The sequence below is a fragment of the Bombina bombina genome, chromosome 9 (genome assembly GCF_027579735.1).
Source record: "Bombina bombina isolate aBomBom1 chromosome 9, aBomBom1.pri, whole genome shotgun sequence".
Lineage (NCBI taxonomy): Eukaryota > Metazoa > Chordata > Amphibia > Anura > Bombinatoridae > Bombina > Bombina bombina.
Window position 1 is genome coordinate 198,516,409 of NC_069507.1, and position 21,799 is coordinate 198,538,207.

Consider the following 21,799-nt stretch of genomic DNA (forward strand, 5'->3'; position numbering starts at 1 on the left):
AAGTCTTGGTCTACATTGGAACATATCAACTGATGAATTTGTTTTCAAAGTTTCTACTGATGAAAAGCCATACACTAGACGTGGTGTTTTATCAATTATTAACAGTCTTTATGACCCACTGGGGTTTGTAGCTCCAGTGACTATACAAGGAAAGTCTCTGCTTAGACAGCTTTCATCTGAGTCAAAATCCTGGGATACTTTACTACCTACAGAGAAACATCAGACCTGGGAAAAGTGGAAGGATTCTTTGAAGGCTCTTGAAAAGCTCTGTATTCCACAGTGTTATGCTTTTACATCTCTATCAACAGCTACAGAGATCTACATCTTCTCAGATGCATCTACAGAAGCTAATGCAGCTGTGGCCTACCTAAAAGTGACTGACATTGAAGAAAAAACATATGAAGGATTTATCAGCAACCGAGTAGAACACATCAGGAGATCTACAAAACCAGAGCAATGGTATTACGTACCTACTAACCAAAATACTGCAGATCTTGCAACCAGGTCATTAACACAATTCATGAAATTGACATGGTTGACAGGACCCGCATTCTTGTTAAACGCTACAGATACAACATCAACCAGTACTACATTTGAGTTTGTGGGACCTGATAAAGAGAACCATCTTCAAGCTACTACACTTTTTACCAGTGTACCTGGTCTTGGATTACAGAAGTTGTACTTCTTCTATTTCACATGGACTGTGATTATAATCATAGACACTGGTTGACAATTTAAAAGGATTACAATAGAGCAGTGCTTTCCAAACTGTGTGTCGGGACACACTAGTGTGTCGGCAGCAGTGTGTAGGTGTGTCCCTGCTTCAGCACAAATTTTTTTAAATTAAATTTTTTTAGTTTCCTACTTTCTGCCTGCTTGCTACACATCACATGGTTGACTCGTGATTGCTACCTAGTGGGTCACAGATCATCTTAACCTATTGGCGCAGCTCAGTGGGAAATGAAACTATTCCCATTGGCGGCTTTGGCGGCACATTGGCTCCTGACTGCATGTGTAGTCTCCTCAATCAGCTTGTGACTGCATGTGTAGTCAGTGAGTGGGATAGCAGTGTGTTTGCAGTGTGGGCAGTAGTGCAACTCGCAGAGCTATGAGGGCGGCAGCTTAAACGCTGAGATGAAGTCAGAAGTCAAAACGTTTTGTTTTTTTTGCAGCTAGCTCCCAGTAGTGCATTGCTGCTCCTGCTCTTGATATATGGATAGGAAGTGGAAGCTTAAAAAATGCTTGATGATAAAATGCGAGTGTCTTTAATATTCCATCAAATATTCATAAACTGTGTTCATCCCATCAACCTCATACATCCCATTAAAATAGTAAGTAGCTATTGGTGATATTAAACTTTTTTTTAATTCTTGCACATATTTACTGTTACTTGTAAATACACCTTGTTGTTATATCATTTATGTATGTGTCCGGATCTCTTAAAGCAAGTTAGTTTAACCTCAACTGAATTACTGTGTCGCGAAATGATGTTGGTCTAAAAAGTGTGTCACCAACATGAAAAGTTTGGAAAGCTCTGCAATAGAGAGATGACTACAGGGGACAGTGTCAGCCCTGCTACTAATCAAGATTTATCATGTGAAAACAACATGGACTTATGTTTGCAATTGCATTTTGTATGTTTTCTCTCTTTCTTTGTCTTGCAGATCTCATGGATAAAGAGACTTCAATCAACATTTTTATGTTTATTGTTTATTGTTTGATTTATATAGTGGTATCTACAGATACCAGACGGGGAGTGTTCTGTCCATATATTCATATGTACATCTTTAAATGCTATTTTAGTTCTTGTGCTCCCTCTAGTGTTATGTTTTATTATTGTATTCAATTTAATGTATATTCTATGTGCTACCTCTGACCTTTTTGAGGTCACTTCCTGCCTCCATTTTGTTTCACTTGTGTGTGTAAATTAGTTTCACTTTCAATGTGTAAGTTTGCTAGAACTCTCTGCTAATAGCTTTGTAGAGGCAAATTCTTTTTACCTTGCAATTACCACTTCTGGAACCTCGGAATTCTTGTTTTGCAACAATAAAGCATGAAGGATTCATAAATCTCTGCTGTGGAATTTGTCTGAGTTAAGCTACTCTGCTGGATTCTACTAATCTGTAAGTTGGATTGCATGTTTAACTTTACATTATAAGGCACTGGGCAGTCATCTTGCAAAACAGTAAATGAAGACAGAATACTTTTTATCATTAATATCCTCCTGAAGTTATTTTTCTCCTGATTTCATAATCAAAAAACCAAATGTGCACAATTAACAATCAACAAAACATTGTTTTCATGGGTTTAGCGATTTCATCACAATTTGAAAAGATAGTGTTTAGTGATTAGTGTTTAGTGATTCTAATAGGTGACGTGTGCAAATAAATAACTGAGATATGTGTTCATGTTCTTTAAAAATGAAAGTCAATCCTAGCGTTTGTGAAACGCTAGGATTGACCATTGAAACAAATAAAGGGGACTACCTTTACTTGTTTTAAGCATTTGCCGTTCTTAACTGCTAAGGTAGCCCGCGGCAGAACGCTGTTTTGCTAAGAGGTGACATTTCCACCTTTTAGCAAATAGCGTGCGGGAAATCTGAATCCAAAGCGCACCAAGCTGGATTTCCCGCATGGCTATTGGCTAAGAGGTGAAAACATCACCTCTCAAGCAAAACCGCATTCTGCTGTGGGCTGCCTTAGCATCTCAGAACAGCGAACGTATGAAACAAATAAAGGAGATTTCAGCATGTATTTTATACTTCATGAATGAAAGTGCCCTTTATTTGTTATAATGGTCAATCCTACGTTTCACAAACGCTAGGATTAACTTTCAATTTAAGATGTTTGAACAGGAATATTATTGGTACAGTGCCCATGTGTGTTTGTTAGGTCATTGATTTCGCTAATTTGTATCCAGGTAAAAGTGCTTCTTTTTTTTTTTAACTTAAATTGATTAAGCACGATTCAGCATTTGTATCTGTTTGGTGACATTTGCTTCCTAAAGTTGTCCAATATGGTAGGGGTTAATTTCAATTACGAGAGAAGGAGCAGGCAGACACTACGCAGAGGTGCATAAAAAAAATTAAATTTATTATGAGAAAAATCAATAAAAAGACAAAACGTCCATAGAAATCATGTCTATGAGTAAGCGCCTGTAGGGGGCATGAAACACGTTTAGACGCCTTGTCTGTCTGTCCTCCTGTTCCACGTCTGTGCACCTTTATGGACGTTTTGTCTTTTTATTGATTTTTCCCATAATAAATTTGGATTTTTTTATGCACCTCTGCGTAGTGCCTGCCTGCTACTTCTCTCATAAACTGTCTGCGGTTTGATTCTACCGCGGCTACGGCACTCCAAGAAGGCTTTGTAGATTTGGGTGACCTTTCTCTTGTGGGTTCACTTCCGCCTGGGGTTTCCGTTTTGCTGGAGACGCCGAGGACCGTATCTTGTTACTATGTCCTTTTAGCTGTCGAAATGATGAGTGAAAAATTCCACCATATTTTTTTTTCACTAACTTGACCTTCTTAAAGGACTATTAAACACAGATGAATTGCATGATAAACAAATGACTCATAAAAAGACAAGGCAAAAGTAGATTTTTTTTTTCTGGCAAATTTCAAAGTTAGTTCCATTTTCTTTCCCCTTACATCATGTCACAGGCATCTTCCAATCACACACTGCGTATAGTCTGTGAATTTGTGCACATGCTCAGTAGATGCCTCAGAAAATGTGCATATTAAAAGATTGTGCACTTTTAGATAATGTAATAATTGAAAAGTTGTTTAAAATTGTGTGGTCTATCTAAATCATGACAGTTAATTTTGACTTTAGTGCTCCTTTAAGTGAGTTTTCATACCATAAATCTTCACCCCCCCCCCCCAGGTCTCTAATTTGAATTAATGCTAGGAATATGGGTTTAAGTGTAAAGCACATGAATCCCCCCCCCCCCCCCCACACACACACACACACTTATGCACAGTGAGTGTTGGTAATATCACAAGTGGGGTCACCAGCCTTGATTTGACATGAGCAGGGGTGAAAGGGATAATTAAACACAGAGACTTGGGGGCCAGGATAATGGAATTCTGGCAGGAAGGTTTTTGGCAGTAATATCTTCATTAAAAATATTTTCTAAATAAAATACATTATTTTATATATATATATATATATATATATATATATATATATGTATAGTGTCTATTTTAAATAAAGCAACTTTATATCCCATTAAATTTGTTTTCCATCACTTTTTCTAAAAAATAAATTAATGCCTTTCTATCTCTACATAAAAGGAAACTAAGTATATATTATTCTGTAGATGCTCTCTATTCTCTCCCCAATTAGAAAATATGAGCATATAAAATCAATGAAAATGGTTATGTGATGGTTCAGTGGCTTTAAATACCATAATTGTGCTTATTTATTTGTAACATTAATAAATGTCATCATTACATTATTCGGCTGATGACTGTGTTTTTGCAACCTTGATTTGGCTTCTGCTAATGATTGCTAATTACATTATGACGGCTTGCTACTGTGGAAGTCTGACTGTTTACTAAAGCAGACTATCCCACTATGTATTATTTCCATCTGCAGCAAAAAACAAACAAAAGGCTACATACGCCTCCGGAGAGTCCAAATATCCTTTCCAAATCAGGTGGTGTAAGGATGTCTCTGCCAATCACCGAAGACTTGAATCCAGGAGCGTACTTCTCAACCCAGTCAAACACTGGAGAATTTAGAAAGCAAAATTTACATATTTAATGTTATTTTGGGGGAAATTAATGAAATGAGAATTAATCAAAATTGCATTTAATTAGCAAAATTATGATGGTATATATATATATATATATATATATATGATAGACAGATAGATTTATAGATATATAGATAGATATAGAGAGATAGATAGATAGATAGATAGATAGATAGATAGATAGATAGATAGGTTGATATAGATCAGGGGTCAAGTCCTACAAAAAAAAGTGTGGGAACTCACCAAGACATCCACTCCCCTCATAATTAATATTGTTTTATACACAAAAACACTTAATTAATGAAAGCAAAATAAAACTAATGAAGGGCTGAATGGTTGCCTTTGGACCTAAGGATGGACACCCATGGTTAAATTTTTACATGGCAGGGGTGACATTTTTATTTGTAATTTAGGATTCAACTGATACTGAATAACGAGAAGCCAGGCATACACTTTTTAGAAAACATGAGGGAGCATTTGTATATAGATGATGTTGAATAATCCAAAAAGCCAAGAGCCTTAAATAAATTTTAGGAGATGTTACTCCCTGGTCCTCAGGATGTGTAAGGCTCTGTAATGTAAACATCTGATATAATCATCTTGATAAGGTTTGTGTGTGCACTCACTCTGCAGTAAAAAACAATGATAATGTGATTTAAAGTAAAATTATGGTCACAAGGAGTGTCATTTTATTTTACCATTAACACGTATACCAAGTAAATGTGAAGCTAGTAACACTGGGAGAGGAAGCATGAGGGCACAGTAACATTGAAAGCAAAACAGGTCACCTTGAACTTAGGGATGAAACTGGTAAGTTTGAATCAGCACCAAATACATTATCTTGCACAGGTCGGCTTTCTGCAGAGAATCTGGCCTGCTGACCATAAATTGATAGACATACAGACACCAACATAGATAAACAGACTGCACATACTATTGGTGTATAAAATAAAGTAATTGGGCTATCCTACTTCAAGTTGTTTCACCTTTAATTGCAAGGACTTTCCTTTGTGTGTACACATGCATTTCACTTGCAAACCTCATCCCAGCTATCTCTGGAAGAGCTAAAAGGAATTCCAATCAGAAAGAAATCAGGTAGTTGGAAGGACATTACTTTTTCCTGCTTGATAAGCACATTTTATCTTTGGTGAAACACTGAACTTTTTTAAAACAACTTTAAAATAACTAAACTAGACCAACATGAATGCCTGTTTAATGTCAAGATCAAGGGTGTCCATACATGATGCATAGACATCTTAGCTTCAGTTCCTCACACCCTCCTTTGTTTCCTCTTCTTCCTTTTCAGGGCGGGCTGAAACCTCTGTGTCTGACAACAACTCCAGACTCATCTTCTGTCACCATTTTTTAATCACTTAAGGTGTAATAGTCATTTTTCTGCTGAGGGGAGCTAAATAACCCCAGCGTAAGCTACAAAGAAATGTAAGCACCATGTGTTCCCCACAGTGTGGAGTGATCACACAGCAGGACCACTGACAGGCTTGCATTTAGTGTATTATAGGACGTGTTACTGCCCATTACTAGATGATCTCACTATCTCTCTAACCAGACTGTGCTCCAGCTCCTCCAACCAGCAGCAGCAGTGTTTACTGAAGTGTTTATGTTCTCTGTCCAGGGGGAACTTAGTTCCTCCTGCAAAAATAGTGCAAGACTTGTGTTCCAGCTAGGCTTGACCCCTGATATAGATAGATATATAGATATAGATAGATTAATCAGTAATGTAGCTGTTCATGATATTAGGGATAACTACATACACTTTTAAATTAATATTAAAGTCAAAATTAAATTTTCATGGTTTAGAGTGTGCAATTTAAAAAAAAAAAAAAAAGTAATAAATCCAATCTACTTTTATTACCAAATTGACTTTGTTTTCTTGGTATCTGATGTTTAACAGTAAACCAAGCTAGGCTAACAGGAGCTTGTAGGTGTCTTTACCACTCCATAGCAGCAGTGTTTGCAACAATCTTTGTAGCAATGTTATAAATTGCTGCAAACACTGCTGCCATAGAGTGCAATAGACACATGCATGCTTTTGAGTCTACCTAGGTTTACTCTACAACAAAGGATAACACGAGAAAGAAGCAAATTTGATGAGAAAGTTATTTTTTAAACTTACATACTCAATCTAAATTATTTAATTTTGACTTTACGGTCCATTTAAGACAGCCATTTTTATATACACATACATTATTCCTATAGACGAACAAACAGGTGTAGAAAAGGGGGATAAATGGGGGGTTCTGTTAAAGGACTGAGAAGTTTGCACATCAAAAAATGTTTTTCTTTGGTCACTGATGTATCTTTTTATGTTATGGTTGATATTTTTAAAAGGAAATTAAACACCTCTTGCCTTTATGTATAAATTGTGTTTTGTTAAGCGCTCCCTAGGGAGGCCAAAAAGCAAATTCTGTAACCTTCAAATGCTGCAAATGAAATAGCCAGTTATTTGCAGCATTTTCAAAACCAAGGTAACAGATCCTGATTGTTAGCCTCTCTCTGAGGAAAAAGTGTTTAATGCCCCCTTTAAGGTTCAGGTCAATGTAGATGAGAAAGAATAAATATAGAAAAAAGTTCACTGTTGTGAAACTTCTAAGTTTGTTGGAATATAAACAAATAATTATTTAAAACCAGTCCAAGCAGTTTTCTGAGTTATTTTGTATAATTATTTATGCAGATTTATGCTAATTATTATGGCTGGTATTTTTATTTTTTAAGTGGTAAACCTACTTACAGCCTCCCTTTTCTCTTACCCCTTCTGTATGCTTCTCAGAACCGAGGGATTTTGGCCCTTTAGATGTAAATCATAAGCCTATTTGACGTCTGCAAATTTCAGAAGTATAAACAATATGGAAAAATACAGCGCTACAGTCTTACAGGCCCATTTATCAAAGGGCTTGCGGACCTGATCCGACACTGCGGATCAGGTCCGCAAGACCTCGCTAAATGCGGAGAGCAATACGCTCTCCGCATTTAACATTGCACCAGCAGCTCACAAGAGCTGCTGGTGCAACGCCGCCCCCTGCTGACTCGCGGCAGGGAGCTGTCAATCAACCCGATCGTATTCGATCGGGTTGATGTCCGGCGATTCCTGTCCGCCTGTTCAGAGCAGGCGGACAGAGTTATGAAGCAGCGGTCTTTAGACCGCTGCTTCATAACTTGTGTTTCTGGCGAGTCTGAAGACTCGCCAGCAACATGGCCCTTCAAGCTCCGTACGGAGCTTGATAAATGGGCCTGATAGTCTTAAAATCCCATAGGGTAGCCTTTGATAAGTATGGCGAAAGTGCTACAAAGTCTTAATACTATTTAATAACATAAGGACTGGTGAGGTTAGAGAAGACACTCTAGGGAGCCTGAAAAAAAATATAAGCGCACTTGCGCTACAGTTTGTGCGCCACTTATAATCTAGGTGTAAGAAAGGAAGGCCAGCTGCTCCGATTCAAATGTTATTTATTAACAGATAAAATAGCACACACACTATTATACTCACAAGATAAATTAAGATATGAAGCTTAAAATATATACAAGCTGAAAAAACCCAGACCGGCACCACTTGTAGAGTATAAAAGCGACCTTTTATTGTCAAATCATTTAAAAGATGGTGAGCACACCACGGGGAAAAAAGGCAATCATACCAAACAGTAGAAAGCTCTGTGTTAAAAGGTGTAACAGCTACAACCTGGGCCCGATGACGTCACTGACGCGTTTCAGGTATCAACCCGTAGTTATAGTTAAAAAAAAAAATATACGTTATCTCCACAAACTGTAGTCCTGGAACGTAAACCTGGGGACTCCTTGTTACTCCGCTCAGTAGACGCCTAAGCTGCTTAGCTATGATGTCATTCAGGACTTACAGGTCAGTCCAAACCATACTGGTTTTGGAAGCCCATTTGGAGCAAACAACCTTAACGCACTTTGTTTGCTTAAACCGGGCAAACCGGGCAAACTAGGCGCTCGTATTGTGTGTACTCCCGAATGACATCACAGCTGAGTGGTTTAGGTGTCCACTGAGCAGAGTAATGAGGAGTTACAGGCTTAAGGGCCAGATTACAAGTGGCGCGCTAACAGTTACGCACAGGGTAGCCAGGTGTCCAGTATTCAACAGGACAGTCCAGTATTTTATCAGGCTGTCAAGTAAAATCTTCATATAAATACTGGACTTTTATATATTCAGTTTTTGTTTTCTTTAAAGTCTCTGAATGTTTAATGTAAAAGGCATCCTATAATTAAATGCATGGGGCTGTAATTTATCTACTGTTTGTGAGATACTTGATACTAAAGTTGTAAAATTATTGATTTGTTACTGGCAGCCAAAGGGTATAATGAAAAATATACATGGTAGGATTAAGAGTGGGGTCTAAGTTTGTGCTTTAGAGGGCAAGCATTGTGTGAACAACAGACGATCGTGCCCAGTCAGTTACAGATTGGCCAGTATTTTTATGGAGGACATGCGAATGAGTGAGCACAATCACGACTTAGGCTAGAAAGATTACCACAAACTCAGAGCTCTAGTTAACTGCTTTTGCGAAACAAAGTGTCACAAATCACATCAAAAATACATTGAAACATACAGTTACACACACTGTCTAAAACAATTATTTAAAAAATATTGCACAAAAAAGTTATAGGGGCTCAAAGATATGAGGTCTCAGGTGCTAGAAAAAAAAAGGCAGACAAAGGGCTTTAACGTTTCCTTTTCGTGTTAGTAAAGTTTGTCTGTCAATCAAATCAGCATCATGTTTAGCTTCTTTATGGTTTGTGTTATACCCCCTTTGTTGTAATCTAGCTGTTAAACTGTGAGTCTGATTTTGGTAAACAGCTTTATAAGTGCAATTTCTTCTCAGAGTCAGACGTATAAATTGACCTTTAGCTACATCATAGGGAACATGAGGAGGATGGCAACTCTTAGTAAAAGATAATTGCCAGATGTAGGTTTCCTGAAGGTCTCAGTGAGTGGCAATATCTAAAGGTAACATCAAAAAATTAATGTAGGTACTGCTGTACTGATAGGTGAATTTTAGCCCTAGATCATTAGTATTTATCCAATTAATGAAGGATAGAATGCTGTCACTATTACTTTGCCATACAATAAGCATTTCATCAATGTATCTATGGGAGGCAATCAGAATCCCTAAACTCAAAATCCCTAACACCATAAAACAGAATCTTGAAATCCCGAAAGATCATAATCCCTAATATATAAAATCCCAAAAATCAAAATGCAGAAAAAACTAAATTCCTAAATTATAAAATCCCAAAAATCTAAATCCAAAAATGCAAAATCCCTAAACTTAAAAAACCTAAAGATTCGATGTGCTGTGATTTCCCCATCTTCACTATCATTTTGCCGCCATCTGGGGGGTTCAAGGGAGGCTTTGCCCCCCTTCTAAACCTCATTCCCCAAGGTTCACTTGGGGTGGATGCCAGAGTATTCCCCTTCATGATACATTAACAAGGTAATATTGCGGGAGTGTTTCGGGAGTGTTTCAGGATTCTGGTTTTCGGTATTTTACAAGTTAGGGATTTTATTTTTTCGTGATTTTAATATTCAGGATTATGTTGTGTCGGCAATTTTAAGTTTTGGCATTTAGAACTTCGGGGTTGCAGCATTCTGTCTTGTGCACTGCGGTCTTTTAATATAGACCGGTACCTATATTACATTTTGATATGGTCTCTGTGGGGATTTTCAAAAGAATAAACATGGGACAGCTCCCACCAAGCCATGTAAAGGTTAGCATAAGAGGGGGCAAATTTAGTCCCCATAGATGTCCCCTGCCTCTGTAGATAAAAAAACAACCTCAAAGATAAAGTAATTATATGAAAGCAAAAAAACTACTCACCTTCACAATGAATTCAGAGAAGTCCTCTGAGTAATTAGATTAGAACATAACCAGGCCCATTTATCAAGCTCCGTATGGAGCTTGAAGGGCCGTGTTTCTGGCGAGTCTTCAGACTCGCCAGAAACACAACTTATGAAACAGCGGTCTAAAGACCGCTGCCTCATAACCCTGTCCGCCTGCTCTGAACAGGCGGACAGGAATCGCCAGACATCAACCCGATCGAATACGATCGGGTTGATTGACAGCTCCCTGCTGGCGGCCGATTGGCCGCGAGTCAGCAGGGGGCGGCGTTGCACCAGCAGCTCTTGTGAGCTGCTGGTGCAATGTTAAATGCGGAGAGCGTATTGCTCTCCGCATTTAGCGAGGTCTTGCGGACCTGATCCGCAGTGTCGGATCAGGTCCGCAAGCCCTTTGATAAATGGGCCTGAACATCTTTGTAGGAAAAAAGTAATAGCTTTTAAACCACGTTCCTTGGGAATAGAAGAATACATCTTCTACATCTACAGTCAGCCAGTGATCTTGTGGTTCTAATTTCATTGCACACTCACAGATCAGTAATTTTTTTTTACAGCGGTTACTGTGCATTATAAATCATGTGAGCTTTTAGGTGTTTCAATTTTTTCAGTTTTACAGTAACAGTTTTAAAAATATATTTAAAAAAAAAACACCAATAATATAGAGCAATGCAGCAGCTGCAAAAATGTACAGCTCCTGCTTTGTATCATGCACCCTAACCTGAAGCACATTATACAGTTATTATAAAGCTGACAACCTCATTGATATTTAAATACACACTGTTTCTGTCACAGGCTGTGAGAATACTTGTGATCCAAGATGGCAGCCTCCAGTACAAAGAGGTGGAGCTTCACCATTGAACAACATTTCAGGGGTTAAAATAGCAACACTGCTTTAAAGAAAGATGCAGCAAAAGGAGGGAAATCAATAGCATAGTGAGTAGTAACCATTCTAGGGCAGGCCCGGACTGAACGTCGGGCATACTGAGTAAATGCACGGTAGGCTGTGGGTAGTTTAGCCCCGCCCACCGCAACCGCAACATTTAATTTATTATTTGTTGTGAATTCAATTCATTGAATTGTAATGAGTATGTTATGTTTATACTGCAACATATAATACCGGCCAGTGGGCGCACACTGTCTGGTAGTGACTGATTCACTGAGTGACACTGACATATGGCACACGGCAGCACTACTGTTGTTGCCGACTGGCTCTTATTTTTCTCACACCATGGCAGTCAATGCTGCATAAATGAAAGGCCCACCCTTTGGGTGGGGCGAGCGGGGCACTGGCCCTGCGCTTTGGGGGCTCCACGCAGAGATCCTGTGAGCTGACATGCAAGAGGCAGGCAACAGTCAGGGAGGCAACAGTTTGGCAAATTGAATTTTATTTTAAGGGAGGGAGACTGGCTGTGCCACTGCTACAGCATGGAGTCCAGCAAGGAAGAGGGGAGCTAGCAAGAGACCAACACCTACACCTCCCAGTCAGGCTGCAGTGGCACAGTCAGTCTCCCTCCCTTGAAATCAAGTTCCGTTTGCCAAACTGTTGCCTCCCTCCCTGACTGTAACTTTATCCGGGATGGTTACTTCATCCTCCTCTCCACACTGGTAGCAGCCGCAGCAGCAGCATAAGTCACCAAAGCAGAGAAGCTCACCTAAGAGGAAGAGTCCCAGTTCACCAAAAGGTAACACAAGACCAGCCTTTTGACATTCTCTGTATTTGTTGGAAGGGGGGTTAATAGGAACCCCCAAATATCAACTGCATTTTATGGGGAAATTTAAAAGAAGGCATTGATCAGGGGTCACTTGTTCCTATAGGTCAGGGGTCAGCAACCTTGGCTCTCCAGATGTTTTAGAACTACATTTCACATGATGCTTAAGTGTCTTTAAGCTGCCTAAGCATCATGGGAAATGTAGTTCTAAAACATCTGGAGAGCCAAGGTTGCTGAACCCTGCTATAGGTCAAACAGGAGGGAGATATGGAGTTCATTAAATCCTCCCTCCCTCTCACACAAGATAATCGTTTGACCACTGCAGGCTAATACCATTTTATTGTAATTTTTAATGCATTTTAGAGGTAGACTGCCCTCATTCAAAGTGTTGCAGTAGCTGATATATGGGCCCTGTAAGAGCTTCCTACCCTGTTCTCCCACTCTCTCTCTCTCTCTCTCTCTCTATCTATCTATCTCTATCTATCTATCTCTATCTATCTATTTTTCTATCTCTATAGGGCATATTTATCAAGCTCCGTATGGAGCTTGATGCGCCGTGTTTCCGGTGAACCTTCAGGCTTGCCGGAAACAGAAGTTATGAAGCAGCGGTCTGAGGTGGCAGACAGAAATCAACCCTATCGAATACGATCGGGTTGATTGACACTCCCTGCTAGCGGCCGATTGGCCGCGAATCTGCAGGGGGCGGTATTGCACCATCAGTTCACCAGAACTGCTGGTGCAATGATAAATGCAGAGAGCGTATGCTGTCGGCATTTATCGATGTGCAGCAGACATGATCCACAATATCGGAACATGTCCACTCACACATTATTAAATAGGCCCCTATATCTCTATCTTTCTCTCTCTCTCTCTCTCCTTCTGTGCTCTGTTCTGCCTCTGTGCTCTCTTCCTCTCTCTCGATCTGTGCTTGATTCTGATTGAATTGCTTATTGCTGCCTTGAACGATCATTGTTGGTCTCTTCTCTAATGTTTATTTTGTTGAATTACAACCAGTTTTATATATTCTGAGGGGTCAATTTATTAATGTGCGAGCGGACATGATGCGATGTTGGCATTTATCATTGCAACTGCTGGTGCAATGCCGCCCCCTGCAGATTCAAGGACAATCGGCCTCTAGCAGGGGGTGTCAATCAACCCGATCGTATTCGATCAGGCTGAATTCTGTTTGCCGCCTAAGGCGGACAGGTTATAGAGCAGTGATCTTTTGACTGCTCCTTCATAACTTCTGTTTTTGGCGGAGCTTGATAAATTGACCCCTGAGTCTGCCATGTTTCACTGTAAGCAATTCGCAGTTCTTGTTTCTTCTGTTAAATCAAATTGTATCTAGAAGTGAGAAGTGACAGTAAGGACATGGCAGAAGGGTTTTTCTTCCTAGAAGGAATTTTTAAAGGGATATGAAACTCAATTTTTTTTTCTTTCATTAACTATTTACTCCTATTATTAATTTCACTTCATTCTCTTTGTATCTTTAATTGAAAAGCAAAAATGTAAGCTTAGAAAATGTCCCATTTTTTGGTTCAGCACCTGGGTAACACTACCAATCAGCAAGCGCTACCCAGGTTCTGAACCAAAAATGGGCCGGCTTCTAAGCTTACATTCCTGCTATTGCAAATAAAGATACCAAAAATTATAATAGGAGTAAATTAGAATGTTGCTTAAAATGGCATGCTTTATTTGAATCATGAAATAAAAAAATTGACTTTCAAATCCCTTTAAGAAGAGGTCCATCTGTCTAACAAGATTGGGGATCTTTTTATTAAACTTCCCCAGTGTATGTTAGTCCCTGCTACTATTGCACCTACACGTGCACTTAGGGGTCAATTTATCAAAGGCTTCTCCAGCCTTTGCCCCCCGCCTATGTCCTTGTGCAATGTAATAGCATTCTTGTGCAATGCTGAATCAAGGCAGCGGAATTCAGCCCGCCAGAACTGAGCTGCGACAGACAGGGACGCATATGTACTCCCCTGTCCGCTGTTGCTTGATAAATCGACCCCTAAGGGTGGGTGCAAAGGAACAGTACTTAAACAAGTATTATACTTGCCATGTTTGGTATACAGTTAAATAGGAAATGGTCAGTGGAGGGGGGCCTCTTTGCCCTAAAATGCCCGGGCCTTTTTTGGTCCCAGTCCGGTCCTGCCCAGCAGTTGAGCCCAGCAGTTTAATGTCCCTTTAAGTCTGTGCTGAAAAGGTTAGCCAAGGTAATTATGTTAGTATAAAATGCATTGTTTTGCAGTTGTTATCTGTTTAGATATATGTAGCAGGATTCGCCTTGAAAAGTCTGCATTTCCAGCTCTGAGAATTGTAAAAGCCACAATTTTCAGCACTAAATTACATGAAATGTGGATAAAACAAATAATTAAAGTATAATACAAAATTATTTTACTACATATAGCTAAACATTTTATACATATATAAAAAAAAAATCTCAAGGTGTTTACTTTCCCTTTAGTATTCAAGATAGGAAGTAATTTCAAGTATTTACTGATCCTTCTTCAGTACATAGCAGATATCATATCTGTTCCACAAGGTCACATGCTTCTTCATAGATTCTGGGAAAACAATTCCCTTTTCTTTGGATATGCCACTCTTTCACAACATCTGCTCTGATATAAATGTTTTCTTTATCATTCTGTACACTTCATGTGTGAAACACTGTTTTAAGATAAGACCTTAGTGACCTAAAATAATTATTTTCTTTGGAGTTATCCCTTAAAGGGATAGGAAACCCAAAAAGTCTGACAGAGGGGCATACAGAAACAGCAGTTATGAAGCAGCGGTCACAAAGGCCGCTGCTCCATAACCTGTCCGCCTGCTCTGAGCAGGCGGACAGACATCGCCGGAAATCAACCCGATCAAGTACGATCGGGTTGATTGACATCCCCCTGCTGGCGGCCCATTGGCCGCGAGTGTGCAGGGGGCGGCGTTGCACCAGCAGCTATTGTGAGCTGCTGGTGCAATGCTGAATACGGCGAGCGTATTGCTCGCCGTATTCAGCGAGGTCTGACGGACCTGATCCGCACTGTCGGATCAGGTCCGACAGACCATGATAAATAGAGGCCTGAGTATGCAATGTTTAAAAAGTTTCCAATTTACTTCTATTATAAAATGTGCTTCATTTCCATGGTATACAATGTTGAAGAGATAAGTACATAGGCAGCTGGATCACTATATGGCAGGAAATAGTGATGCCCTCTAGTGCTCTTGCAAATGGATAATATTCTTGAGAAACTGCTGCCATATAGTGCTCCAGACATGGGCCTGCTTTTCAACAACGTCCCTGCTTTTCAACAAAAGATACCAAGTGAATAAAGAACAACTGATAATAGAAGTAAATAGAAAATTGTTTAAAATTACTTTCATGTTTTAAAATGCTACTTTTTCATATGCAAGACAGAGGGATTTTAGTCTAATCTCTTTCTAAAATCTACCACAATTTTTCTGCATGTTATGCCACTTCCTACACAGCAAAGCATCCTGATCATTAAAGGGACAGTCTACTTAAAATTAAACGTTCATGATTCAGATAGGGCATGCAAATTTAAACAACTTTCCAATTTACTTTTACCATCAAATTTGCTTTGATCTCTTGGTTTTCTTTGTTGAAAACTAAACCTAGGTAGGCTCATATGCTAATTTCTAAGCCCTTGAACGCTGCATTTTATCACAGTGCATTTTGACAGTTTTTCACAGCTAGACAGCACTAGTTCATGTGTGCCATATACCTGTAGATAACTTTGTGTTCACTCCCGTGGCGTTATTTCTGAGCCAGCACTAATTGGCTACATTGCAAGTCAGTCAATAGAACTGAAATAAAGGGGCACTCTGCAGAGGCTTAGATACAATGTTATCACAGAGGAAAAAATTATATATATTTAACAGTGTTGATTATGCAAAAATGGGGAATGGGTAATAAAGGGTTTACCATTTAAAAAAAACAAAAAACAAAAAAAATACAAATTCTGAAATAGACTGTCCCTTTAAGACTACTATACTGTGATTTTTGTTTCTTAAATTTTTAATTTTGCACTTTAAAGTATTACACTGTAGATCCCACTTTCTTGCCAATTATCCCATTTTTATTTTTGCAAATCCAGATTTCTGTAAGTGTCATGTAAGCAGGCATGTGCATTCGTTGGCTATTCAGCATTCGCTTGTAAAACAAATGCGGAATATTGCTGTGGGAAACGACAATCGTCTATATTGGGTACCAGATTTATTCATGCTAAAGTGCAACAAACAAATATCTGTGCAAATCCAGATATTTGTAGGTTGGATTTTAACACAAATAAATAAACCCTACAAATACACACCTCAGTGGCATGCGATGTGCAGTTATTCTGGTCTGAGATTGAAGTCCACCTCCATTTTTTTGTATATATCGATTAGGAAATATTACAAATGCCTGTGACAACCCTGTTGGTTTTCCAGTAACTGAAGGCTAGTAGCCTGTATGGCTATAGGTTAGGCATCCAGGTATGAAGAGCCCTTGACATAGCACCTGGGCCTATTACCACATGACCAAATGCTGTAATTGCCTTTATTTTATGCTTTAATGTAGTTGTAGTGCCAGCTATCCTGTGTGTTGGGATATATATATATGCATTGATGAAAAAATGGTGAAAACAAAATAATAATAAAAAAAATGTTGTGCAATACACAAATACCAAATAACAAAAGCATAACTCAGAAACACAAATATAGTGCAGTAAGTGCAGAAAAGGATTGGATGCATTCTCAAATATCCATGAGCAAGTTGTACACAAAAGCAAACCTCCCAACTGTCCCTATTTGAGAGGAACAGTTCCTAATTGTTTGAGTTATGTCCCGCTATCGATCTGAAACAGCCATATGTCCCATTCTTATGAATTTCCCTTTGCCCCACCCAAAGACTGCCCAGATATGTCCACAGACTGTCAGACAAGTCTATTGGCCAACTAGACACAACCATGATCCTGCCCATTACGACATGTGATCCCAAACCATTAGCAGGTACCAACCACAAAATGGCGACTGGCCCCTCAACCTCCTGATTCCTATTACCTAGCTACAAATGTTGGGAGCTGGCACTTTAAAAGTGAAACGCGTGTTAGATCAGCTGTGGAGTGTGTCACAAAGAATGGAGAGGGTCCTGCAAACAGACTGCATATAAACACTTACACTAACTACCTGCCAGTGCTGCTGACTGTTGCTGAGATTTCTACATTGTTTTGATATTGTTTTTATATTTGATAAATCATTTTAATAAGTAGTTTTTTTTTTTATAAATTGGATCCTTTGCCTTTTACCAAGGATCTGTTCTTACCTATATCGGTTATGCTTTTATTTTTTAATATGTATCTCTATGTAAAAAATATATATTTATTTTTAAAGTCTCAAATATGATGTCATAGAAAACACACTATGAGATCACAATTTTTTTTAAACTATTATTCTAGATATTAAGAAGAGACATCAAAATATAACCGTCCTAGACAAATACATAAAAAATATGCCAGAATATTGCAGTCAGCACTAACAGAAATATTCATAACTGCTACATGTATTATTGTCTGTTAATCCGAATTGGCTGGGTGCCTGTATGAAATGGATTCAAAGATATTGTACTTGCTCTTCAGTTTCCTTTTTTGACTAGACAATTGTGGTTGTAAACTGTGAAGAAGGAATATATTAAGAAACAGCAAACCTCAATACACTTTTATAGCACAAAGGATAAAACATATTGGCCTAGATTACGAGTGGAGCGCAAAAATGGGCTAGACTACAATTTAGAAGATAATATTAACAATCAATCAATAGGATCATAAGCTTTATAAGCAACTGGGGTTAAAAATCCTGAAAAAATACCCACAATATTTTTTTAAGGAAGTCATAAGAGGTATTTATTGGCTGTATTACAATCCAGCCGCTATTCATTGTAAATTGCAATAAGCAGTTGCTAACCCCTTTTTTAGAGACCAATATCAGCTTGGCATACAAAACAGAATCAGTTCTAGGCTTACACACATATTTGCTTTATCACACAATATTACAACACGGAAATAACACTAGGACAACTGCCATATTTTTGCTCTATGAGACACACTAGGGTGTAAAATGTATATTTTATATAAATCAAATGTAAGATGAACACTATAATACATAAGTAATACAAGGTAAAAGGTTAAAAAAAGTAAAAAATACAATATATATTTTAGGAACTCACTTTTCATATATGGTCTATGACTGATTTCTGTATGTGTGCTATACTAGTGTGTGCTGCAGAGTACTTAAAGGGGTTGATTTATCAAGCAGCGAACGCTGCCCTCAACCCTGGAAGTTTCAGGTCCGCCTGAAACTTAACCCCTTAATGACCAGACCACTTTTCAATTTTCTTACCCTTAAGGACAAAGGCTATTTTTACATTTCTGCTGTGTTTGTGTTTAGCTGAAATTTGCCTCTTACTCATTTACTTTAAATGGACTTTCTAAAGATACAATTATTTTCATCATATCTTATAATTTACTCTAAAAAAATGATAAAATATGAGGAAAAAATGGAAAAAAAACATGCTAAATAGTTTCTAAATTTTGTCCTGAGTTTAGAAATACCCAATGTTTACATGTTCTTTGCTATTTTTGCAAGTTATAGGGCAATAAATACAAATAGCACTTTGCTATTTCCAAACCACTTTTTTCAAAATTAGCACTAGTTACATTGGAACCCTGATATCTGTCAGACATCCCTGAATATCCCTTGACATGTATATTTTTGTTTTAGAAGACAACCCAAAGTATTGATCAGGGCCCATTTTGGTATATTTCATGCCACCATTTCACCGCCAAATGCGATCAAATAAAAAAAAAAGTTCACTTTTTCACAAATTTTGTCACAAACTTTAGGTTTCCCACTGAAATTATTTACAAACAGCTTCTGCAATTATGGCACAAATGGTTGTAAATGCTTCTCTGTGATCCCCTTTGTTCAGAAATAGCAGACTTATATGGCTTTGGGGTTGCTTTTTGGTAATTAGAAGGCCGCTAAATGCCGCTGCGAACCCCACGTTTTTTATGCCCAGCAGTGAAGGGGTTAATTAGGGAGCTTGTAGGGAGCTTGCAGGGTTAATTTTAGCTTTAGTGTAGTGTAGTAGGCAACAAAAAGTATATGAAAAAGGCCTCTGCGCTGCGAGTATTCACACAAAGCAGCTAAAAGTGAATATAAGGAATCCCCAACTCCTTAAATAAAATGATATGAACTAGAGTAACCACACTGACTACAAAAATGTAGCCAAATGATAAATTATTTAGCTGCGCTATCCAAGGATAGCTTAATGTGTGTAGTATACTAATAGCTAAATGATCCTTAGTAAGTACAACTAAATATTGTATATAAAAATGTATTTAATACAATGCAATAGCAAAATAAAACAAAATAAATACAAGCATAAATTGTTGAAACATTCAAAATAACATAACCAGCAGATTATTGCTAAAACATGTTGAGGCGAAAAACATTAAAACATTAAAACAAAACCAGTGAAATTGTTTTGGTAAAACAATATGGCTCCAATGGAGGATGGTATGTTATGGCATATGAAGCAAGCCGTATTAGTGAAGCAGAAGAGAAGCGTGTTTAGCAAACACAAGCGATGTTAGCAAGGTTAGCGATTTCCTATTTTTCAAAGGTTGCAGAGTTGGCAAAACTGCAGAATAGAGGCGAGAAGAAAGGACAAGAAAGATCCTCTTACAAACACAAAACAAGTTCAATTTGGCAAGGTGTTTACTAATACTTACACCGGAAGCCAAATGGTGATCCCCTGTGTTTGTTGTCAGTCCGGGTGGCAACTTCTGGTTATGTTATTTTGAATGTTTCAACAATTTATGCTTGTATTTATTTTGTTTTATTTTGCTATTGCATTGTATTAAATACATTTTTATATACAATATTTAGTTGTACTTACTAAGGATCATTTAGCTATTAGTATACTACACACATTAAGCTATCCTTGGATAGCGCAGCTAAATAATTTATCACTTGGCTACATTTTTGTAGTCAGTGTGGTTACTCTAGTTCATAGTGTAGTAGACAACCCCAAGTATTGATCTAGGCCCATTATGGTATATTTCATGCCACCATTTCACCGCCAAATGCGAGCAAATAAATAAATACATTTTTCCCAATTTTAGGTTTCTCACTGAAATTATTTACAAACAGCTTGTGCTATTATGGCACAAATTGTTGTAAAAGCTTCTCTGGGACCCCTTTGTTCAGAAATAGCGAACTTATATGGCTTTGGCATTGCTTTTTGGTAATTAGAAGGCCACTAAATGCTGCTGCGCACCACACGTGAATTATGCCCAGCAGTGAAGGGGTTAATTAGGTAGCTTGTAGGGAGCTTGCAGGGTTAATTTTAGCTTTAGGGTAGAGATCAGCCTCCCACCTGACACATCCCACCCCCTGATCCCTCCCAAACAGCTCTCTCCCCTCCCCCACCCCACAATTGTCCCTGCCATCTTAAGTACTGGCAGAAAGTCTGCCAGTACTAAATAAAAGGAGTTTTTTTTTTTTTAAATAAAAATAATACAATATTTTAGCTGTGATGGACCCCTGCCTTAGCCCCCAACCTCCCTGATCCCCCCCCCCCCAGCTCTCTAACCCTCTCCCCTACCTAATTGCATCTTTGGTACTGGCTATCGGCCAGTACCCAGTTTGCCCCCAAAAACAAAAGTATCTTTTTTTTTATTTTGCACTTTAAACTTTTTCTGTAGTGTAGCAGCCCCCCCCCCACAATACCCCCATCCCCCTCCCAGATCCTTTTATATTTTAAAAAAAATGTAATCTTTTTTCCCCCCTATGCCTCCTCATTGGTGTCCGTGACTAATGCGTGCACACACGCGCACACACGCGCGTGCGCGCCCCCGCAGGCCCCCCGCACGCTCCCGGCACCCGGTGTGCACACTGCACTCACAGGAACCAGATGCAGGTTAGCGATGGGCCGCCCACCCGCCTCCCTACTACGTTCCCACCCACCAACGAACGGCACCATCGCTACCGGTGCAGAGAGGGCCACAGAGTGGCTCTCTCTGCATCGGAGTCTTCTAAAAAGGTATTGCAGGATGCCTCCATATCGAGGCATCACTGAAATACCCTGAGAGCTGCTGGAATACAAAAGCAGGGAAGGGTTAAATGCTTACTGAATGGAAATGAAATATATAAACGTTGCACTTTCCTAAACCAGATGGTGCATGCAAGCAGCTGAAACAAAAATAACTTAGCTCTCCAGTCCATTTATCACATTATTGTCATTGTGATATCTTCTGATTTTCATTTAAGGGACATTGTACACTAGGGGCAAGATTACATATGCGGCGTCACCCACAAAAGCTGGCGACGCCGTTTTTTACGCAGTTTTGATATCACATATACGGCGCAGCATATAAATGAAGTGCGTATATTTCACCCG

The 21,799-nt window shown here is 38.8% G+C and overlaps 1 protein-coding gene across 1 annotated transcript in view; it reads right to left on the reverse strand.

The window, feature by feature from the left end:
- PYROXD2 (pyridine nucleotide-disulphide oxidoreductase domain 2) overlaps window positions 1-21,799 on the reverse strand; it is a 214,253-nt gene that overhangs the window by 37,206 nt on the left and 155,248 nt on the right. The window contains exon 14 of the mRNA XM_053692557.1: window positions 4,625-4,731. Within this exon, the coding sequence (XP_053548532.1) occupies window positions 4,625-4,731 (107 nt within the window). The remainder of the gene's footprint in view (window positions 1-4,624; window positions 4,732-21,799) is intronic.